The sequence below is a fragment of the Paroedura picta genome, chromosome 7, assembly GCF_049243985.1.
Source record: "Paroedura picta isolate Pp20150507F chromosome 7, Ppicta_v3.0, whole genome shotgun sequence".
Lineage (NCBI taxonomy): Eukaryota > Metazoa > Chordata > Lepidosauria > Squamata > Gekkonidae > Paroedura > Paroedura picta.
In genome coordinates this window covers 18,139,207-18,159,025 of record NC_135375.1, presented here as the reverse complement: position 1 = coordinate 18,159,025, position 19,819 = coordinate 18,139,207, and the positions used below count along the sequence as shown (strand labels likewise).

The 19,819-nt window shown below is 44.4% G+C and overlaps 1 protein-coding gene across 12 annotated transcripts in view; it reads right to left on the bottom strand.

Moving 5' to 3' along the window:
• Window positions 1-19,819, bottom strand: part of ZNF532 (zinc finger protein 532) — a 54,687-nt gene that overhangs the window by 16,794 nt on the left and 18,074 nt on the right. For all 12 annotated transcript variants that reach the window (XM_077346891.1, XM_077346903.1, XM_077346899.1 and 9 more), the window contains 2 exons: window positions 16,718-19,081; window positions 8,753-8,934 (listed from right to left, as the gene is read on the bottom strand). In XM_077346891.1, coding sequence (XP_077203006.1) covers window positions 8,753-8,934; window positions 16,718-19,054 — 2,519 coding nt within the window. In that variant the 5' untranslated portion in view covers window positions 19,055-19,081. The remainder of the gene's footprint in view (window positions 1-8,752; window positions 8,935-16,717; window positions 19,082-19,819) is intronic.

Sequence of the window (19,819 nt, the reverse complement as noted above, 5' to 3'; positions counted from 1 at the left end):
ACAATTGCAAGGGAAATAGAATTCTTTCAACACAAATTAATAGCTTTAAAAAAAAATAGAACACCCTCAAACCTACATTTATTTTCAAGTAGGAAACAACGTAATAGAAAAATATTGCAAACAAATACAATAATAACCAGAAAATAAAAAGACAGAGAAACGTTACAAAAGAATAAATGGTTTTTAAAATAATCAAACAATAAATATAACAGAACAGTAACCCGCTAACTGTTCTCCTACCCCCTTGGCATCAATTTTTTTTTTAAGCCCCAACAAATTCTCCCCCCCCCCAACACACACACACAAAGAGAGAAAGAGTACAAAAATACAGATTAGACTGGACTGTATGGACCATGGTAACCATAATGATTCAATAAATATATTGTATATCAAAGAATGAGTCTCTTGTGGCGCAGAGTGGTAAGGCAGCCAACATGCTGTCTAAAGCTGTCTGCCCATGAGGCTGGGAGATCGATCCCAGCAGCCGGCTCAAGGTTGACTGAACCTTCCATCCTTCCGAGGTCGGTAAAATGAGTACCCAGCTTGCTGGGGGGTAAACGGCAATGACTGGGGAAGGCACTGGCAAACCACCCTGTATTGAGTCTGCCATGAAAACGCTAGAGGGCGTCACCCCAAGGGTCAGACATGATTCGGTGCTTGCACAGGGGATACCTTTACCTTTACCTTTACATCAAAGAATACTTGCTGAACACCACAACAGACCATATTGGCAGTCTTAGTTTATTCCAGAAAATGCAATTGAATCAATAAGAAATCAGCTATGCTGCCCCCTTTAATCTATGGCAGCCTTTCTCAACTTTTTTAATGTTGAGAAGCCCCTGAAACATTCTTCAGACTTCGAGAAACCCCAGAAGTGGTACAATGGTGCAGAATATGGTTGGGAGGCAGAGCTGTGCACACATCCCCCCCTCTTCCCACCCCCTCCAGGCCCATCATTAGCCATGGGGGGGGATGGGTCAGCGACCATATATGGTCAAATCACCCAATAAATGTTTAACCAATTAAATTTTTTTATAAAAGGTGAATTAATTCCTACCCATTCAGGAAACCCTTCCAGGGCCGTCAAGAAACCCCAGGATTTCACAAAACCCTGGTTGAGAATGCCTGATCTAGGGTGTGTGTAGGTGGGATGTATGTATAAACTTTCCCATAACTCTTAGTACATTTTTTAGTTGGGCAAGAGCCTCTGCTTTCCAATATCTGACTTTCACCAACTTGGTCCTATTATGCCGATTCGGTTCAGACACACCACCAAATCATAGTTTGACGGCCCTGTATCAGTGGGGTTTGAGCACCCCCCACCTCATGCCGTGCATTAAAATCCCGCCCTCCCTGTTGCTTGGTAAACCAAAATTCACCATTATTTATCAAGCAGACAAATTATAGTTAACGCAGAAACTAGAATTGCATCCCACAATCAAAAGGCAGGTTGCTCTGTAGTTTCCAGGGAAGCTTTGTCTGGGTTCTTTTGCATGTAATAGGAAACTTATCATGGGCTGAAAGTGAGGGATACAAAATAAACATCCACTGTGAAAAATATTGCTGCATTTTTATATAATCACATAAGATTACATGTAGTTCTTGCAGATAAAATTATCACAATGTCAGTGATATAATGATATACACAGAGGAAGGTCCTGGCCTTGTAATGTTACAGAGCAGCGTCCGTTTTGAACTGTGCAAAACAGCTTCGTGAATGAACTGTCTCTGTAATAAAGGGTGAGCCATTCACTTTTAGGTTTACAAATTGTAAAATGAAATAAGCCGGTTGTATACACTGAAGGGGCACATAGAAGAGTTACCACATTCGTAATGTCCAGATGGACTCCGTTTGGCTGATTATGGTGAAAATCAGATCTGATTACTATATAGTATTAGAGTATTAGAATATCTCTAATTCAGGTTTTCCTGAATCCAATAAGAGTTCTATAATTATATCCTGGCAAAACTGCAATCATATGCCACTGTCTATTTATTATCTGTCCAATGGAATTGGCTAAAGGTATATGGCGCAGAGTGGTAAGGCAGCCGTCTGAAAACTTTGCCCATGAGGTTGGGAGTTCAATCCCAGCAGCCGGCTCAAGGTTGACTCAGCCTTCCATCCTTCCGAGGTCGGTAAAATGAGTACCCAGCTTGCTGCTGGGGGGTAAACGGTAATGACTGGGGAAGGCACTGGCAAACCACCCCGTGTTGAGTCTGCCATGAAGACGCTGGAGGGCGTCACCCCAAGGGTCAGACATGACTCGGTGCTTGCACAGGGGATACCTTTACCTTTACCTATATACTGAATAGCCCATATTAAACCTTTCTCATTTATCACTAAATAGGGTACTTCTCCAGGGAGTCCTTCCTTCTCATGAGGTGGCCAAACTATTTGAGTTTCATCTTCAGGATCTGGCCTTCTAAGGAGCAATCAGGGCTGATCTCCTCTAGGACTGACCGGTTTGTTCGCCTTGCAGTCCAAGGGACTCGCAAGAGTCTTCTCCAGCACCAGAGTTCAAAAGCCTCAGTTCTTTGACGCTCGGCCTTCCTTATGGTCCAACTTTCGCAGCCATACATTGCAACTGGGAAGACCATAGCCTTGACTAAACGCACTTTTGTTGGCAGGGTGATGTCTCTGCTTTTTAGGATGTTGTCTAGATTTGCCATAGCTTTCCTCCCTTTCCTCCTTGCTTATCAAACCTAAAATAACAGTTCTCTAAGATAATGCTAATTCCATTAGAAAAAAAGTAAGGGAGTTTCTTTATTGAACGAAAAGTAAGATTTTTTTCTAATACAATCCTTGTTTCCTCATGAGGTATACCATAGTGAAGTTACATCCATAGATACTAGATCTGAGTCTTCAGAAGTGACCATCTCCAAAATCATTGGTATCCTTAATGTAAAAACACTCCAAAAAGGAATCTGTATATAGGAATGATTCCTTGATTTGTGTATTTTAGGCACTGCATAGAATGCATAGAATACAGGTATTTTAGGGTAATGATTAATCAAAAATATAGAGGTTGGTTCTCAATGTAACCCATAACTGAAAATTGATCTAATACAATATGTATTAAATGTTAAAATATAGTCTTTAGGTTCCTTCGCAATAGTAATATAACAAGTGCGATCTTCTAGTTGATGTTGAACCTTATTATAATAATCCTCTGTATTCATTAACACAATAGCCCCACTCTTGTCTGCCTCTTTAATTACAGTCGATGTATCACTAGCCAAATTATCTATGATTCTACGTTCCTGGATGAGCCACTGCTGGTCCGAATTCACAATGCTGACCTTGATGGACCAGTTGTCGGATTCAGAATAAGGCAGCTTAATGTGCTCATTAACCCACCCAGTTTGAAACAATAAAACATCTATGGCCCCCCGACAAAACACCCCCTATAGAGATGTCCACCCTGGGAAGACTTACCAGCAGTGACCAGTTTCTAGGTGGAAAGCCAATAATCATTGCTGTTAATTAGATGCTGCTGGACTGTTAATGGATTTTAAATTGTTGGATGGTTATTAATGTTTTATTGTGTTTTAATTGCTATTATTGATCATTTGTGCACGTACCCTGCCCTGAGCCACTCTAGAGGGTAGTCTAGAAATTTAATAAATAATAAATAATAATAAAGCCGTTCCTCATCTGCTTATGATGTATCACTGTTTCCACAACTCTTCCAGCCACTGTTCCAGCTCCAGTTCCTAAGATACTGCACATCTGTATGGCCCCCCCATTCCAGGATACAGCTGTGTGAACGGCGGCTTGCTGGTTCCATCTGCGCCCCTCTTCCCACCCCCCTCTATGAGATTTTTATTGGGGGAATGATAGTGATTCGAGTTAGTTTTTTCCACCGTATCTCCTTTTTTGTTACTGTGATTAGTTGGATCTGTGTTGTGTTTTTATGTCTGGGGGTTTTAATGGGGGGTTTAATGGGGTTTTATGCAGACTATTGTAAGCTGCCACGAGCCCCTTGGGAGTGTTGGGTAAAAAACTGAAATAACAACAACAACAAAAACAGCAACATTCTATCAGGCCAAAATCAGATAAAGAGTGTTTGTCGATTTCACAGGACGAGTCTTTCATTGGAACTTTCATTGGAACTTTCAGGACAAGTTCACTGGAATTGGCCAATCCTGTGCCAATCTCCCTTGCTAAATACTGTTGGATTGATAACGGCTTGATATTATCGACAATGGAATTTTAAGGAATCGTTTTAATTGTTTTTTCTAATTAATTTATGACTGCAAAATCGTTTTTATTCTGTAATTCTTTTTATGGCATTATCTACCCCGAACCAGCTTGCCAGGAGAGGTGGGATATAAATCCAATGATAAAAATAAATAAATAAACACTCTGGGAACCAGTTTACTGACAACCTGCCTTCAGGCCTGGCAATATTCTTGACACGCATTTTCTTCTGAGAAAGTTTATAAACCCCAGATACGAGAAGCTAATTTGAGGCAGAGCAGCAATACCAAAAGTTTTGAAGTGCATTTAATTCCTTAGAAATTTAATGTCCTTCTGACTTAAGAGACTGTCCGTCTGCCAATGCCACAGCTTTATGAAGAAATGTTATCTAATTTCTCCTGCCACTGTGCTAGAGGTAAAATTTAATACTCAAATTATCCAGAAACCCACTTTGTTTTGGTTTGTTTTACATCCAGGTTTCCCCAACTCAAGGTGGCCAAATCCTGCATATTTTTACTCAAAAGCAAGTCCCTCTGAGTTCAGTAGGGTTTTAACTTTCTCATAAAAGATCCCAAGGCCATGGTGTTGAAAGATTACAGCGCTGGAGTCCGCTGGAGTCTTCCTTCCTTCCTTCCTTCCTTCCTTCCTTCCTTCCTTCCTTCCTTCCTTCCTTCCTTCCTTCCTTCCTTCCTTCCTTCCTTCCTTCCTTCCTTCCTTCCTTCCTTCCTTCCTTCCTTCCTTCTCCTCCTCCTCCTCCTCCTCCTCCTCCTCCTCCTCCTCCTCCTCCTCCTCCTCCTCCTCCTCCTCCTCCTCCTCCTCCTCCTCCTCCTCTTCTTCTTCTTCTTCTTCTTCTTCTTCTTCTTCTTCTTCTTCTTCTTCTTCTTCTTCTTCTTCTTCTTTTGAGCCAATGAGTAATCCAGCTATTTATCCAGCAGGGGGAACTTGGTTTCCTTTCAAAAATGCTGGAAGTTGAAAGAAGAAAGGCACACAGGATCTAGCAGGTTCAAGTGGATAGCCATGTTGGTCTGAAGTAGTACAACAAAATTTGAGTCCAGACAAAATGTGAGTTTAAGACTGACGAAGAGGACTGCTTTCTCCCTGATATTTCTGGCACACTTTTCTTATTCAGTCAATTCCCAGTATGCCTAGCTCAGAAAACCTGCCTCCTGGAAAATATTATATGGTTTATTCATTGCCACAGATCTTTCCCATCTGTAATGACTCATGAGATTCAATCAGGAAGCGTTAAGTCAACCCAAACAGTTTTCATCCTTATTAAATGACACAAGCTAATACAGAAACATATTTTGAGGTCTTTTTCAAGGCTAAACTTTTTAACTCTGTCTTACTCTCTCCCCATTCAAGGGACTACTGAAGCCTGTAGGAATCAGAACTGACAACGGGTTCATCCAAAAATGCAACATAAGAGCCCTTCCTACATTATAAGTCTGCAAAGACGCACTCTGCAATCATAGAATCATAGAGCTGGAAGGGACCTCCTGGGTCATCTAGCCCAACCCCCTGCACCATGCAGGACACCCACAACCCTATCGCCGACACTGTCACCTGCCACCCCCTAGAATCTTCACAGAACCAATGTTGCATCAGATTATTTCTTTGGTGGAGGGAGAAGGCAGAAGGATATTACACACGTTGAAATCAAACTGCACGGAGCAGCTAGCATGAGGGCAGTGACCTGGCCTCTGGCCCACACAGAATCACTCACTCATGACCATGAAGTTTACATGTGTAATTTTTAAAAATTATTTTACAGAATTTATGCCCTGACTTTCTGCCTTCAGAAGGGCCATCAAAAGTATTGTAGGCCTAATACTACAGATGAAGGTTCCTCCCCGATACCCTTTGAAGCTTGCTGTTGCCATGGGTGCCATTGGGTGGAAGGAATTTGGGGGTGGAAGGAATTTCGCAGTCTGCAAAAACTTTACGGCAAAACCACAGAGTTTGTGTGAAATGCTAGAATGTCCCCCTGTGTGTGTCACTTCTGGTTTAAACTTCCGGGTGGAGGTGCGCTGGCATGATCCTGTGGATTGCCAGTTGTGGCCTGGCAACCCTACCAAGGCAGCTGACCGATGAAAACGTACATAATAAAACCACATTTTAGAAACATTAAAACCAACAAATACACATCATTAAAACAATTAAAACCAGAGTTAAATGCCATGCGTATGAACATGCATAGGCACTGTGTCCATGATTGGGAACACTTTTTTCCAAACTTTCTTGATCACGGGTTTGGCCCTGTGTGGGTTGACTCTGAGCCATGAACCAGCAACCACACAAAGGCAGGGGCTGGAGCCAAGGCACTTGCCTTTGTGTACACTGGTTTCAGTGCTTGCAGTACTGTCTACCCAGGGCTAGGGACACAGCAGACACAAGAACCAACACATTTAGAAAATCCATTTTGTTGATGCGCTATATACATGCAAGGCATTTTTTTAATACTGCAGAACATTTTTTGGAAAAAAAAACACATTACTTCAGGCTGTCACCTCATTCTCTTTTTTAAAATATAAATGTTTAATTCTCATGTCATCTCATCCTCTATGCTTAAAAAAATCTCACCCTTTATCCATGGGGCTGAGGGTACTATTCATAGCTTTCCACTCCTGCATTTTATCTTCACAACCACCTTGAGAGAGCATGTGTCTAGCCCTGGGTCAGTCCGTAATGCTCACAGCAGCATGGGGGCTCACACTGGGTATTTCTGGTTCTAGTGGTATGCTCTGCAAACCCTAGATCACTGTCCCTCTTGGACTAACCAGGCCTGCAGTTAGGTTTACCAAGCCTTCTCAAGGCCCTAGAATACCAAAACAGTGGCCTAGACCAGATGTCCCCAACCCTCGGTCCAAGGACCGGGACCAGTCCGTGGATCAGTTTGTACCGGGCCGCGGGTCCTCCTCGACCTCCTCCCCGGCTGCTGCCTCGGGGGCTGCCCTGCCACTCTGCCACTGGCTCACCTTTGGTGCTCTCCGGCGGCCACCATGGCTGGGGCTCCCCCTCAGCATGGCACTGCGCAGCTGCTGCTGGCAGCGCCCCCCAGTGAGCAGCGGGAAATCAGGGGCGCCAGTGGGAAAGCAAGCAGAGCAGGGGCTCAGGCGGCGGCAGCAATGTCCGTCGGCCGAAGACTTTGCTTGATTCATCCATTGGGTGCATGGGTTATTTACATGCAAGATGTGTGTTTCACTTGCAGGCCTGTTGATTGATTGGATGAATCAACAGGACTGCACACCTGCCATTGGGAGGGGCAGTCTTGTGGGCTTTATGTCTCACCACACACAGAGGTATGTATTGTATTGTTTTCCCCCCCTATGGCCCAGTACTTTGCCAATTTATTAAACCATTTCCACCTCTGAGCATTCATGCTGGCTAGAATGAATGTCTTTCCATCGGCAGTACTATTTTGGGAGATATCACATTCCTTGTGACCAAAGCTTGTGTGCTTGCTACATTGATGAACCGGAATCCATCTTTCACATGCTCTTTTCTTGCCCTTTATTTTATAAACAACGCTCTTTCTTGTTAGGCCTTCTCTTGCAGACTAACAAATCATCTGATCACGATATTAAAACATTATTAGCAGACACCTCCTCTACGGTAACAGAACGTGTAGCAGAATCTTTAGCCATCGTGCTCCATAAAAGGGCACAAATTTGTACTTCTAAGGATCCGGGCAATCTGTTTTCTAACGGCAAGTGAGAGAACACCTAAATGTTTGGGGTTTCCATGGTTACTGTAGACAGTGAGTAAAGCTGCTGGATTTTTAAAAAAATAATTTGTATTTTTGTTATACACTTTGTATCTTAACCCTAGGAAATTATACTTTTGTATGCCAATAAAGGTTTATTGAATTGAATATTGTTATTATTAAATAAACACCTAAAAGCACTAGGCACTGCACAAAAAAACCCCAAACAAAACAAACGAAAACCCCCAAAACAAGACAGGCCCTGCCCACAGACTTACAATCAGAGCGAAATAATTTATAAGTTATCTTCCTTCACCATCTGAAAGAGAGACACCTATATGGAGGATCTGGTGATGTGCAGAGATATCAGTTAATTGGCTGTAGTTGAGCGGTAGAGCACCTGTTTTTGCATGCAGAAGGTTCCAGGTTCAATTCCCGGCATCTCCACTTAAAGGATCAGGTAGCGGGGGATGTGAAAGACCTGCAAATATGCAAACTGCTAAATCTAGGAAAGGCAAACTTAAGGCTTGCTAGCAACGTCTGGTATAAAATAACATCAGGAATATAAATGGCTGATGACATTAACTGCCCGAATTAACAATGCACCAAAATTATTCTTACATAATGAACTGTTCAGAAAAATGGGATTCCCTGATTATCACTTAGCAACTCCATGAAAAGGGAATCAGCACACACCTTAAATGACTGAGATGCATATAGAGCTACATATTCAAGGGTCTTTTTGTAAAAGTCATGGAAAGCACTTTATGGCTTATGGCACAACCTATATTGGGGAGCCCTGATCAGTCCCCCAAATCACTTTGAATTGCTGTCGTTATACTGACCGGAATCCAACCCTCCGCGTGTAATGGAGGCAGTTCTTGGTGACGTGGGTCTGGAAATGGACCGATCTGCAGATGGCGCCACATTCCGGGCAAGTGTAGGGTGATTTATGCTGATGAATTCTCTGGTGCGATGCAAAACTGCACAAGTTGGGAAGCAGCATCTGGCAGATACTGCAGGTTTTCTAAAAGCAAGAGAGGTGAGACAAGAGACGTCTTAGATGTGAACCAACCTTTGAAAACCGCTTACATTCATGGGCATGTCAGATTCTTTAAAACAGTGGTTCTCTTTGAAGGGAATTTCAAAGGAGGGTTAGAAAGAGACAGAAACCGCAATTGATAATGAAGCTTAGAGCAACGCATCCACCTGGACTTAATGGAGACCTTGGTTTCCTGTCTCATTACCAATGCTCATCTCTGAATGCCTACTACACCTGTGCATATTACAACAAATCCAATCATGCCTGCTAGTGTCATTCACCCGCTATTGTCATTCAGCATTTGAAATCACTCAACCGTTCCAATGGAGAAGACAGGTGGACTCAAACTTTAGCAAAGTGACTCACAAAAACTCATAAATGTTTATAGAGTTTAAGGTACAACTGGACTCTTGTTCTTTCTCACTGAAGACAAAGACAGAACCAGCCTAAATAAAATAACATTATCAATTCCAAAATGTGGAGCCTTTTCACACCATACCGACATTCAGTAGCTCCCCATAAAACAAATCATGTGCAAACAGAATAAGAATCTGCTGATGATCCCAGGACCCCAGGAGGCACGCCTGGCCTCGACAAGGGCCAGGGCCTTTTCGGTCCTGGCCCCTACCTGGTGGAATGAGCTCCCTGAAGAGCTGCGGGCCCTGTCGGAGCTCTCTGAGTTCCGCAGAGCCTGCAAAACGGAGCTCTTCCGCCAGGCGTTTGTCTAAGGCCGGGTGATGGCCCGGGGCTAAGATCGGACCCCTCTCCCCGGAGGGGGGAGGCCAGTACTAGACTGACCTGGTTCCCCAGAGTGTTCCATCCTATGCCCAATTATCCTCCGTTCCTTTCTGCTCATCCAGCGGGCCTGTATGGGAATAGTTTTTTTTTTTTTTTTTTTTAATCGCCATCATTGTGACTTAGTCATTGTTTTAATGGGGTTTTAATGGGGTTTTAATGGGGAATTTTTAATGGTTAATATATTGTATTTGTATTAAAATATTGTGAATCGCCGCGAGCCGGTTTCCGAGAGCAGCGGTCATACAAATCAAATAAATAAATAAATAAATAAATAAATAAATAAATAACATAATTCACATTATATCCTGACGGTTCCAAAGAATGTCCATACACCCGAAGAGTCTATAGGAGAATGACATAACTAAAAAATCTTGATGATCAAGCTCCAGATACTGTTTAGATATTGACAAAAACAAGAATGAAGCTCTTTGTCATAGAAACTCCTCCGCCAGGCATTTGGATGAGGTTGATCTGAATTCAATCACTTCCCATTGGTCCCAGAGCCCCCTCCCATGAAAATCACCACCGGTATGTCCATCCCACGGGGCCGTCAACATGTTACAATTAAATGGATGTTCTCACCATGTTTGTTCCATTATTATATTGCTCTACTGGTATGACTGTATTGCTATTGTTCAATTTATTATTATTATTATTATTATTATTATTATTATTATTATTATTAGATTTATATCCTGCCACTCCCCTGCGGCTCATGGCGGATATCGTATTATATTGTACTGTTTTTCTCCAGTTCCATGTAAACTGCCCTGAACCTCAGGGGAGGATGGTATATAAATATAATAAATAAATAAATCACTCCCACCAATGCTAAGTAGTCATACTTGTTCATTACACATTTTTAGTTAAATCGCTGTTTGAAGACATGGACATTATTCCATGAGCCAGTTTGGTGTAGTGGTTAGGAGTGCAGACTTCTAATCTGGCATGCCATGTTCGATTCTGCACTCCCCCACATGCAGCCAGCTGGGTAACCTTGGGCTCATCACAGCACTGATAAAACTGTTCTGACCGGGCAGTGATATCTGGGCTCCCTCAGCCTCACCTCCCTCACATGGTGCTCGTTGTGGGGAGAGGAATGGGAAGGTGACTATAAGCCGCTTTGAGCCTCCTTCGGGTAGGGAAAAGCGGCATATAAGAACCAACTCTTCTTCTTCTTCTTCAAAGGAATAAAAACTCTTCTTCTTCTTTTACTCATCTGAAACGTATTTTTATTTGTAGAATAGTGCTGAGAAAATAAGCTTTATGAATTACACATGAAGTTGTCATATTGAATCTGACCACAGTTTCATGTAGCCCAGCATTTTCTATGGACGACTGGCAGCAGCTCCCTGAAGACTCAGGAAGAGATAGGTCTTTCCTGACACCTGCTAGCTCAGATCCTTTTACCTGGAGATGACCAGGAGCTGAATCCAAGCAGGTGGCATACTGCTGAAGCTCGGATCCTACCCTAAGACTCACATCTGAGAGGGTACATAGATTGCATTCATCACTCACTGGGGATGACTGTGTATTTGATTTGGACCCATTATGCACGGCGACAGCTACACCGCACTGCCGCTGTGCCGTTAGCTACACCACACTGCCGCTGTGCCGTTAGGACAAGGCCAGAAGCGCCGGGAGCAGTGTGAAGCGCCGGCAGTGGTGGCAGAGGGGCATTGAGGACAGGGGGGCCCTCACTGCAAGATGGTGGGGAGCAACATGCTGCTGTCCCACTGTGGCGGGGGGTCACCCCAGTCAGCTCCATGGAGCTGGCAGGGGCGAGAGGCATCCTTGCAGGGACTCCATAGGTCGGGGGAGGAGCTGGGCCAAAAGCCCGGATCCTCCAATTATGCACAGGGCTAGCCTGACCTAATCCTTGCCAGCGCCCTTGGAGGACTCAGGACTCTGGAGGAATCCGCATTTCGTTCACGCGGTTCTTCCAAGGGCCTGGGTTGGGTCAGGCCCTGGATGGCGGCGACATCGGGCATAATCGGGGATTTTCCCCGAAGCCCTGTTGCCGCCATTTTGGGCATTGTGGCCCATGTATAATGGGTCTTGGAGAGCTCTCTCTTTTGGGAGGGAAAGCTGAATGGTATAGCTTGATCTCATCCCATCTTTGAAGCTAAACAAGGACAGCACTTGGAAGGGACACCTCCAAGGAAGACTCTGAAGAGGAAGACAATAGAAATCTTCTCAGCTTCTCGCCTGCCTTGAAATCCCCTTGTTGGGGTCATATGTCAGCTGCATCTTAGCAGTACTCCACACACATGCTCTTTTGGGATGAGATAGGGACCTAGTTCTTACGCTCCAGACCACCCGTCCTCTTCCTGTGGAGGACACAAGTCATGCAAGAGTATTCTACGCCAAGATTCCCACTGCCCCCCTTCACTTCTTTGACCTCATTAAAAGGCCCCTGTCACACTGATCCTCTACACATGTGGCAACACAGATATCTGCATACACAAGCCCTTCGACATGACAGGTCAGGGCGCTACTGAATGGGCTTTGTTCCCCCTCTTGTAACCCAGTGAAAAAGATTCTAAGAACTGTCCTTCAGTCATGTTGTTCCCCATAGATGGACTGAAGAAGAGGAAAAGGCTGGGGAGAAACGGACAGGTTACTGAGTTTTTAAAACGGGAGTCATCAGCAGCTGCAAAAAGTTATCAAAACATTTTGATAGGTTATTACTCTGCTATTACTCTGTATTACTACAAAGCGAGCAATCTAATAGTCAGCTTTTCTTTCTTTTTTTGTAGTAAACTAAGTTCTGCTTGGTTGGTTTTTTAATTCTGCCCTCTTTACTTCTTCACATCCAATCACCAGCACAACAGTATAGTCTGTTTTGTTTTCCCTTACAATGTCATTCAATTCTCTCTCTCACATCTATCTTAAATTTTTGTATCTGTGAAATTGCACAAAGATTTTTCTGTCTTGAGGATGAGTGTGTTTAAATTTCAATTGAGAAGTTAGAATGTTTGTGAGCATTCCCTGGCATCAAAGAAATTCAGGCAATGGATAGGGAGGACTTGTACAGTGACAGCTAAGTACCACACTGCTATACATCATTTTATTCTTTATCAGCTTTTCCTAACATAAAACTTCTGCATCCTGGAACAACCTGGTTTTTTTTTTTACATGTTCAGGTCTCTAAGTTACAGCAATTACTTCCATTATAGGAAGAAGAGTTGGTTCTTATATGCCACTCTTCTCTACCCGAAGGAGTCTCAAAGCGCCTTCCCTTTCCTCTCCCCACAACAGACAACCTGTGAGGTGGGTGAGGCTGAGAGAGCCCTGATATCACGGCTCGGTCAGAGCAGCTTTATCAGTGCTGTGACAAGCCCAAGGTCACCCAGCCGGCTGCATGTGGGGGAGCGCAGAATCAAACCCAGCTCGCCAGATTAGAAGTCCACACTCCTAACCACTACACGAAGCTGGCAGGGAGGGGAGGATTTTTAATGCATTTTTTTTTAATGCATCAATGCATTTTAAAGAATATTTCAGGTTTTTCTGCAAACCTAGGGCATCCTCCAGCTTTGTGGAAAAATCTCCTTTCTGCCCTTGGCCCCATTGTGAGGATTTTTTAATCCATACCCTAGGATTCCGCTCAGAATTAGATATGATTTTCCAGTTGTTTAAGCAGCCTTGAGAAACAGTAGTAGGTTTCAGTGGAAATGAACAGACTTCTACCATATCTGACATGCTAGCCCAGCAAGCCCTCCAGCCCCAGGTGTTAAGACAGCCTTCCTCTTTTTCTGATATCACAAGGAAGACCGCCAAGAACAAACAGCTTCAAAGAGTCATTGACCTGCCGAAGGTCAGCTGTGTTTGGTTTAGCAGATCAGAAACTTCAAATCTGGAACTGAGGTTAACCAAAGGTGATGTCTGAGGTTCTGTGTCCCAGAGGTGATCATCACAGACCCTGATAATACCAATCCCACTGAAGTGAAGTGGAGCATTCTAAAGCAGGAAGTGTTGGAATACATTCTAGGAGCACTGTTCTCAAACAACAAGCTAGTGAACTTAACTTAATGTCAAACAATGTCTGATGAAGATGTATCTGGGGAAACTCAGAATGAATCTCCCTCTATCACTACTTATATACTAAACTACTGAGGAAGTTCTTGGAAATCGGAGGCACACTGGTATTGAACTAGGCAGACCACTTTGGATAAGGCACACTTGAGATACTCTTCTTACCCATGTTCCACAACTCCCAAAGTGGTTGTATGCTCTCACCAACTGCAAACTACGTGCACATGCAGAGGGAAGCACAGAGCATTTTCCACGGTGCCTATCTCCCTAGAACCCTTAGTATGACAATTTTCATACAAAGTAATCTTCCAGCATGCAAAAATCGATAATTCTAGTGAATACTGTAAATGAAGACAATATTTTCAAGAATGCATTCCATGTTTAAACATGACTCCTTTTACACAGACTACTGAAGAGTGTGATGTTTTCAATGTTACCAAGTTTACCTCGATATCCAAATACTCTTTTAGCCTTCTTGAGGCTGCATGAGGCTACTTCTTTCCAAAAAATGCACTTTATTTTGTTCGCTACAAAAACTTAAAATTTTCTATTGTCACCTTTCATTTTCCGCTCTTCCCTCAGAGGGCAAAACCTAAGGCAAAAAGACAGCGCAGGGTGCAGTCATCTGCAGCTGTATTTGCAATTTTGGCTTACTGAAAACTAAGGTATTTATGCTTTTTAAATGTCATGCATATGGCAAACAGTCCAATTTGTACACGAGCTTATATGTTATGCATTTCATACTGTTCAGCTGAGTATAACGAGAAAACATATAATCGCGTGGATTTCAATCTTCTCACCCATCCTGAGAAAAACAGCTTTTCCCATGGCTTCGACATTTCTGAAAATGTTATGCAAGGGTGATTCTCCAAGCTGACAATGAGGGTTCAAGTGCTTTATTTTGGGTGCCCACCTGGATCAGACCTGTGACCGACCAACATACCGTCACATCCAAAGCAAATCCAGATCTTTAGATGCTGCCAAGTCTTGGCATGTGACAAGGACATCACCATCTCGGTGTCAGTCTACGATATGGGGGAGCAAAGTTCAAACACCCTCATTGTCTTGGAAACCTACAGAGTAATGCTGCACCAGTCAGCCTAACCTACCTGACAGAGCAGTTGTGAAGATAAAAGGGAGAAGGGGAGAACAATGTTATAGCCCTTTTGGATTCTCACTGGGGAGAAAAGTGGTCCAGAATGCAACTGTTGCAGAATGCAGCTGCCAGGGTCCTCACAGCAATATCTTGGAGGTCCCACTTTCAGCCTGTCTTCCAGCAGCTGCACTGGCTTCCGACTGAATTCCGGATCAGGCTTAAGGTTCTGGTTATCACCTTTAAGGCCATACGTGGATCGCCTCTCTGCTTACACTCCCAAAGAGCCTTATGCTCTAGCACTTCCAACTTCCTGGTGATCCCTGGCCCCAGGGAAGCTCGCTTGACCTCAACTAGGGCCAGAGCTTTCTCCATGCTGGCCCCCACCTGGTGGAACGAGCTCTCAGAGGAGATCAGGGTCCTGACGGAACTTGAACAGTTCTGCAGGGCCTGCAAAAGGGAGCTCCTCCACCAGGCATTTGGTTGAGGTTGACCTGAACCACCACTTCCTATGGGCTCTCCCCCTGAATCTCTCTCCTATGGCACCCACTACAATTCCGCCCCCCCCCAGCCCACTGGGCTATCATTAATTAAGTGTTCTCCATATTTTTCTACTGTTCTATGTTGCTTGTTGTTATCACTTTATTATTGCTAATAATAATCTAAGTTATCTGTATTGTTTCTACTTTATGTGAACCACCCTGAGCCTTCGGGGAGGGTGGTATATAAATATAATAAATAAATAAGTATCCAAATAAATAAGACCTCTTGGCCTCATGGCTACTAGTCGTAATCTTCAGACAACAAATGGACTCCTCTCCCTTTCAACTGCTTGCCAGAGGCAGGAAAAATGCTTTCTATTTGTCTATCCAGAGCAAGAGACTTCATCAAGTTCCAGAGGTTTCTTGGGCATTCATGGCACATCTTGAACTACTACTCAAGAGTCACGGGAGTTACAGCTTAGATAAGGCTCTGTTATTCTGGATGCACAAGGACAGGGCAACAGCCAAGGTCCAACACCCAGGTGTAGATTTTGGGCCACAAACCAAGCTCCAGTGAGGAACATGGAACAGGCTGGACCTCATTAATGGTGCTGAAAAAGGATGCCACTGCAATGGCCGTACATATCCGGTCTGGAGTCTAGATTAATTTTACTGGCACTTCCAGATTAGGTATTACAGACAAACCGATCTGGAGGCTGAAGACGACATCTTGAGAATCACAGCTGCTTCTAGATTTCAAGAGAAATGAGATGAACTCCACAGCAACCACCACAACAATAGAAATCAACCACAGTTTTGGGAATTTGGTAAGAGATTTTTCTATGAATACTTATTTGCTAGAGGGTTCACCTAGCCTCAGCTTTTACATTGTCATATACCACCCTACTTTTTTTTAAACACGGGCCAAGATCAAAATCCAAACAGATGGAAAAACCACCTCCCTGATACTATTGGTTCACTGCCACAGGAGTGCCACTGGTCAAGAGTTCTTCAGACCATTATGTTCTTTAAAGAAATAACTAAGGTGCTCTTGCAGTTTCCAAACATCTCATGCCTCACCCCTCCCTTCACAATACAAAGAACCTTCTTCCAATCTCTCAGCAAACTAAAGATAACAAAGGAGAAAACCGGAACCCGGTGACAACTAAAGACTAACAAAATTTATTCCAGAGGAAGTTGGCCCAAATTTTGTTGGTCTTTATGACACCACTGGACTCCGGTTTTATATTGCTGCTGCCCCAGACTACTACAGCTACCCACGATAAAAACGAAGAATGCGCATGGAAAAGGCGAAATGACAAAACTGCCCATGTATATGCAAAAATGTGCAATACTGTACTTGTCCACTTGAGTCTGCAGCATGCTGGAAGTGAGTGGCGAGAGACGTTTCGTCTTGGAAAACTTCGTTACACTCCAAACACTTCAGGCTATGCCGGCACAGCTTGGATGAGTCTTCATCTAGAGGCATAGCTGGAGGAACCGGGGTGCTCGCTGGAGCCGATATGACTGTCCCAGTAATGCCGGACTGTATCTTGGCTACAGTATGGGTGCCGACGCCAACGGGGCTTTGAAGAACCGACGAGGCAACGGAAGAATTGCTCGCCGGGGAAGCAATCATTTGATCAGTTGGAACCGGTTTCAGAATCAAATGGGAACACTGCATCACCACCCCTTTCTCCTTATGTCCCCGAGCGTGGGAGAGGAGGCTGCATTTGTTGTAGAAAACGAGGTTTTTTGTGCAATGGTTGCAGGTGACCTCAATCCGCACGCTCCTCCGATCGTAGTGCTGGGTCAGACTCTTTTCAAGAGCAAACGAGTCCCCGCACTCCAAACACTTGTAACCGCGCGTGGGCAAAGTGATGCCTGCGTTGGCGGGGGGGCTGAGGTTCGGGACGTAAACGGGGACGGGGTTAACACTGCTGAGCACCTTGTTGAAAGCTTCAACGACCGAGCTCTGTAAAGACGACACCACCTGGACTCGAGAGACCTTTTTGGAAGGCTGCGAAGCTGCCGCGGAAATTATTGCCTGCTTGATCTGTTGCTGAGGTTTCGTTAGCACTTGGCGGAGTTCGGAACTGGCCTGAGCACTTTGAGGCAATAGGTTAAGGTTGGCAAGATGGACTGTCTTTGGCACAAGTTTCGCGCTGGCAAGGCTCGAGGCTGGCACCACAACAGTCTGCTGCTGTATCGCATTGGCGGCTTTGATAATGGCACTGCTGGCACTCTGCACTGACGCAGCGGATATGACCGTGGCTTTCACCGTGGTGTTGTTGGCCAGTTTCAGATTGATAACTTGCGACCCGGCTGTCTTAACCGCCGACACTGGAAGAAAAGCAGTAGCCACGGGCTTAATGGTGACCTGCTTTGGAGTGAGTTCCGCCGATGCGACGGCGTTGGCGACAACTGTTGACTGGAGGGGCGCCCGAGGGGGAGAAGAAAGGACTGCAGAGGTCGGAGAGGACAACAGCGACGTCACGGAAGCCACCATAGAACCGGGTTGGTCCGGTTTCCTCCCGAGGTCCAAATCAATTTCCGGCAACACTCTCGTCACCGTTCTCTTGATCTCCCCGGACGACGTCTTGATGGTTTTTATGCGTACTTTTGGAATTGCTGGTGTTGAGCCTGCAGGCGATGGGGGAGACCCTTTACTGCTATTTTCACTTGATACGCTCCTAGGACTATCTGGCGGTTTCGCCGAGGATTTTTTAGCACAATCAATGAGACTCTGGGATTCTGGGGATTTGTCCAAGGCCCGAGGACTTTCATTCATATCTTTCGGCAATGGAGAAGATTCTCTTGAATTGGACTGCGGGTCTTTACTGGTGTCCGTTGCCGCTTTTTTAGCACTGAGCGCTGCAATTGCAGCAATACAGGAGGAAAGTTTCGCTGAGGATTTCGCTTTAGACTGTGAAACACTGGCAAGGGTTACTTCTCCTTTTTCCAGGCCCATTTTCCCATCAAGTGTCCTGTTTTCAAGGAGTTTTTCAGAATTTTCTTTAAGCAGCTTATCATCCGTTTTCCTCGTTTTAAAAGGTTCGTTCATACCTAAAGGCGTTGAGTTTGCGTCAGAGTCTCTTTTGACAACTTTGTTTTTATCTGCATTACCCGAACCTGCAACTCCAGGTTTAAGGAGGTTTTCTCCTCCGAGTACCTTTAGCTTCTCGTATTCCTGTTGGGAGACGGAACCCGTTAGTACATTTGCTCTAAAGCTTCCACGCAGGTCTTCTTTATCTGGAGGATCATCCACCTCGATTTTTTCGTCGTCATCGAACTCTTCGGCACTTGAAATCGGACTAAACTGATTGAAGGCCGACTCTTTGAGCGTGGACTCTGAAACGGGGCTCTCATCCTTCAGAGGTTTCCCTTCCTCTTTATTATAACCTTCCAGAGGTGATACGGTTAGAAACCCATTGTGCAAGCCATTGCCTGTGGAATGATGGCCATCTTTCTCTGCTCCTTCAGAAGAATCGATAGTCCGCACGTTTTTCACAATCACGCTCACGCCAACGTCGGATGACGAGGGTGCATGGGAATCATCATCAGTATGTACGTTCTGCTTTATGTGGCTTTCATGATCATCATGTCCAGATTCAATAGCAGCTTTAGGGTCAACCATATCTGGGATGTCAAATGCCGCAAGGAGGTCATCAAAGTCTGGGGTCTTCATATCGCCCATGGTCACGTTAATTGTTTAGAAGTAAATCTACAAAATGAACAGATGTTTTCTATGAGTACTGCAATATGGAGTTCTCCCAAACATCTCATCTACATGCATTACTCATTTAAAGGTAAAGGTATCCCCTGTGCAAGCACCGAGTCATGTCTGACCCTTGGGGTGACGCCCTCTAGCGTTTTCATGGCAGACTCAATATGGGGTGGTTTGCCAGTGCCTTCCCCAGTCATGACCATTTACCCCCCAGCAAGCTAGGTACTCATTTTACCGACCTCGGAAGGATGGAAGGCTGAGTCAACCTTGAGCTGGCTGCTGGGATCGAACTCCCAGCCTCATGGGCAAAGCTTTCAGATGGCTGCCTTACCACTCTGCGCCACAAGAGGCTCTTTTACTCATTTAACAGCGCCCTAATTAGCAGCACAGAGTTTTCGTAGAGCATGAAATCATCTCATACAAACAATTTTTTTCATATGAAGAATCCTTATACTGATTCAGACCACGCAACCATCTATCTCAGGACTATCTACACTAACCAGAAGTGACTCTCCAGGATCTCGGACAAAGAAAGGTTTTTCCCGATAGGAGTTACCTGAGATCATTTAACTGGGGAAGTTAGGGACTTCACCTGGAAACTTCTGCTCTGCTATGAGCTATACTCCCCTCCTCTCCCCAGTCTTCACTATACCATACTTACATAACTTCCTCTGTTTTTCCATTGATAAAGTATGGGAATCAATTTAAGCCCAAAGTAACATGATCATATAATGC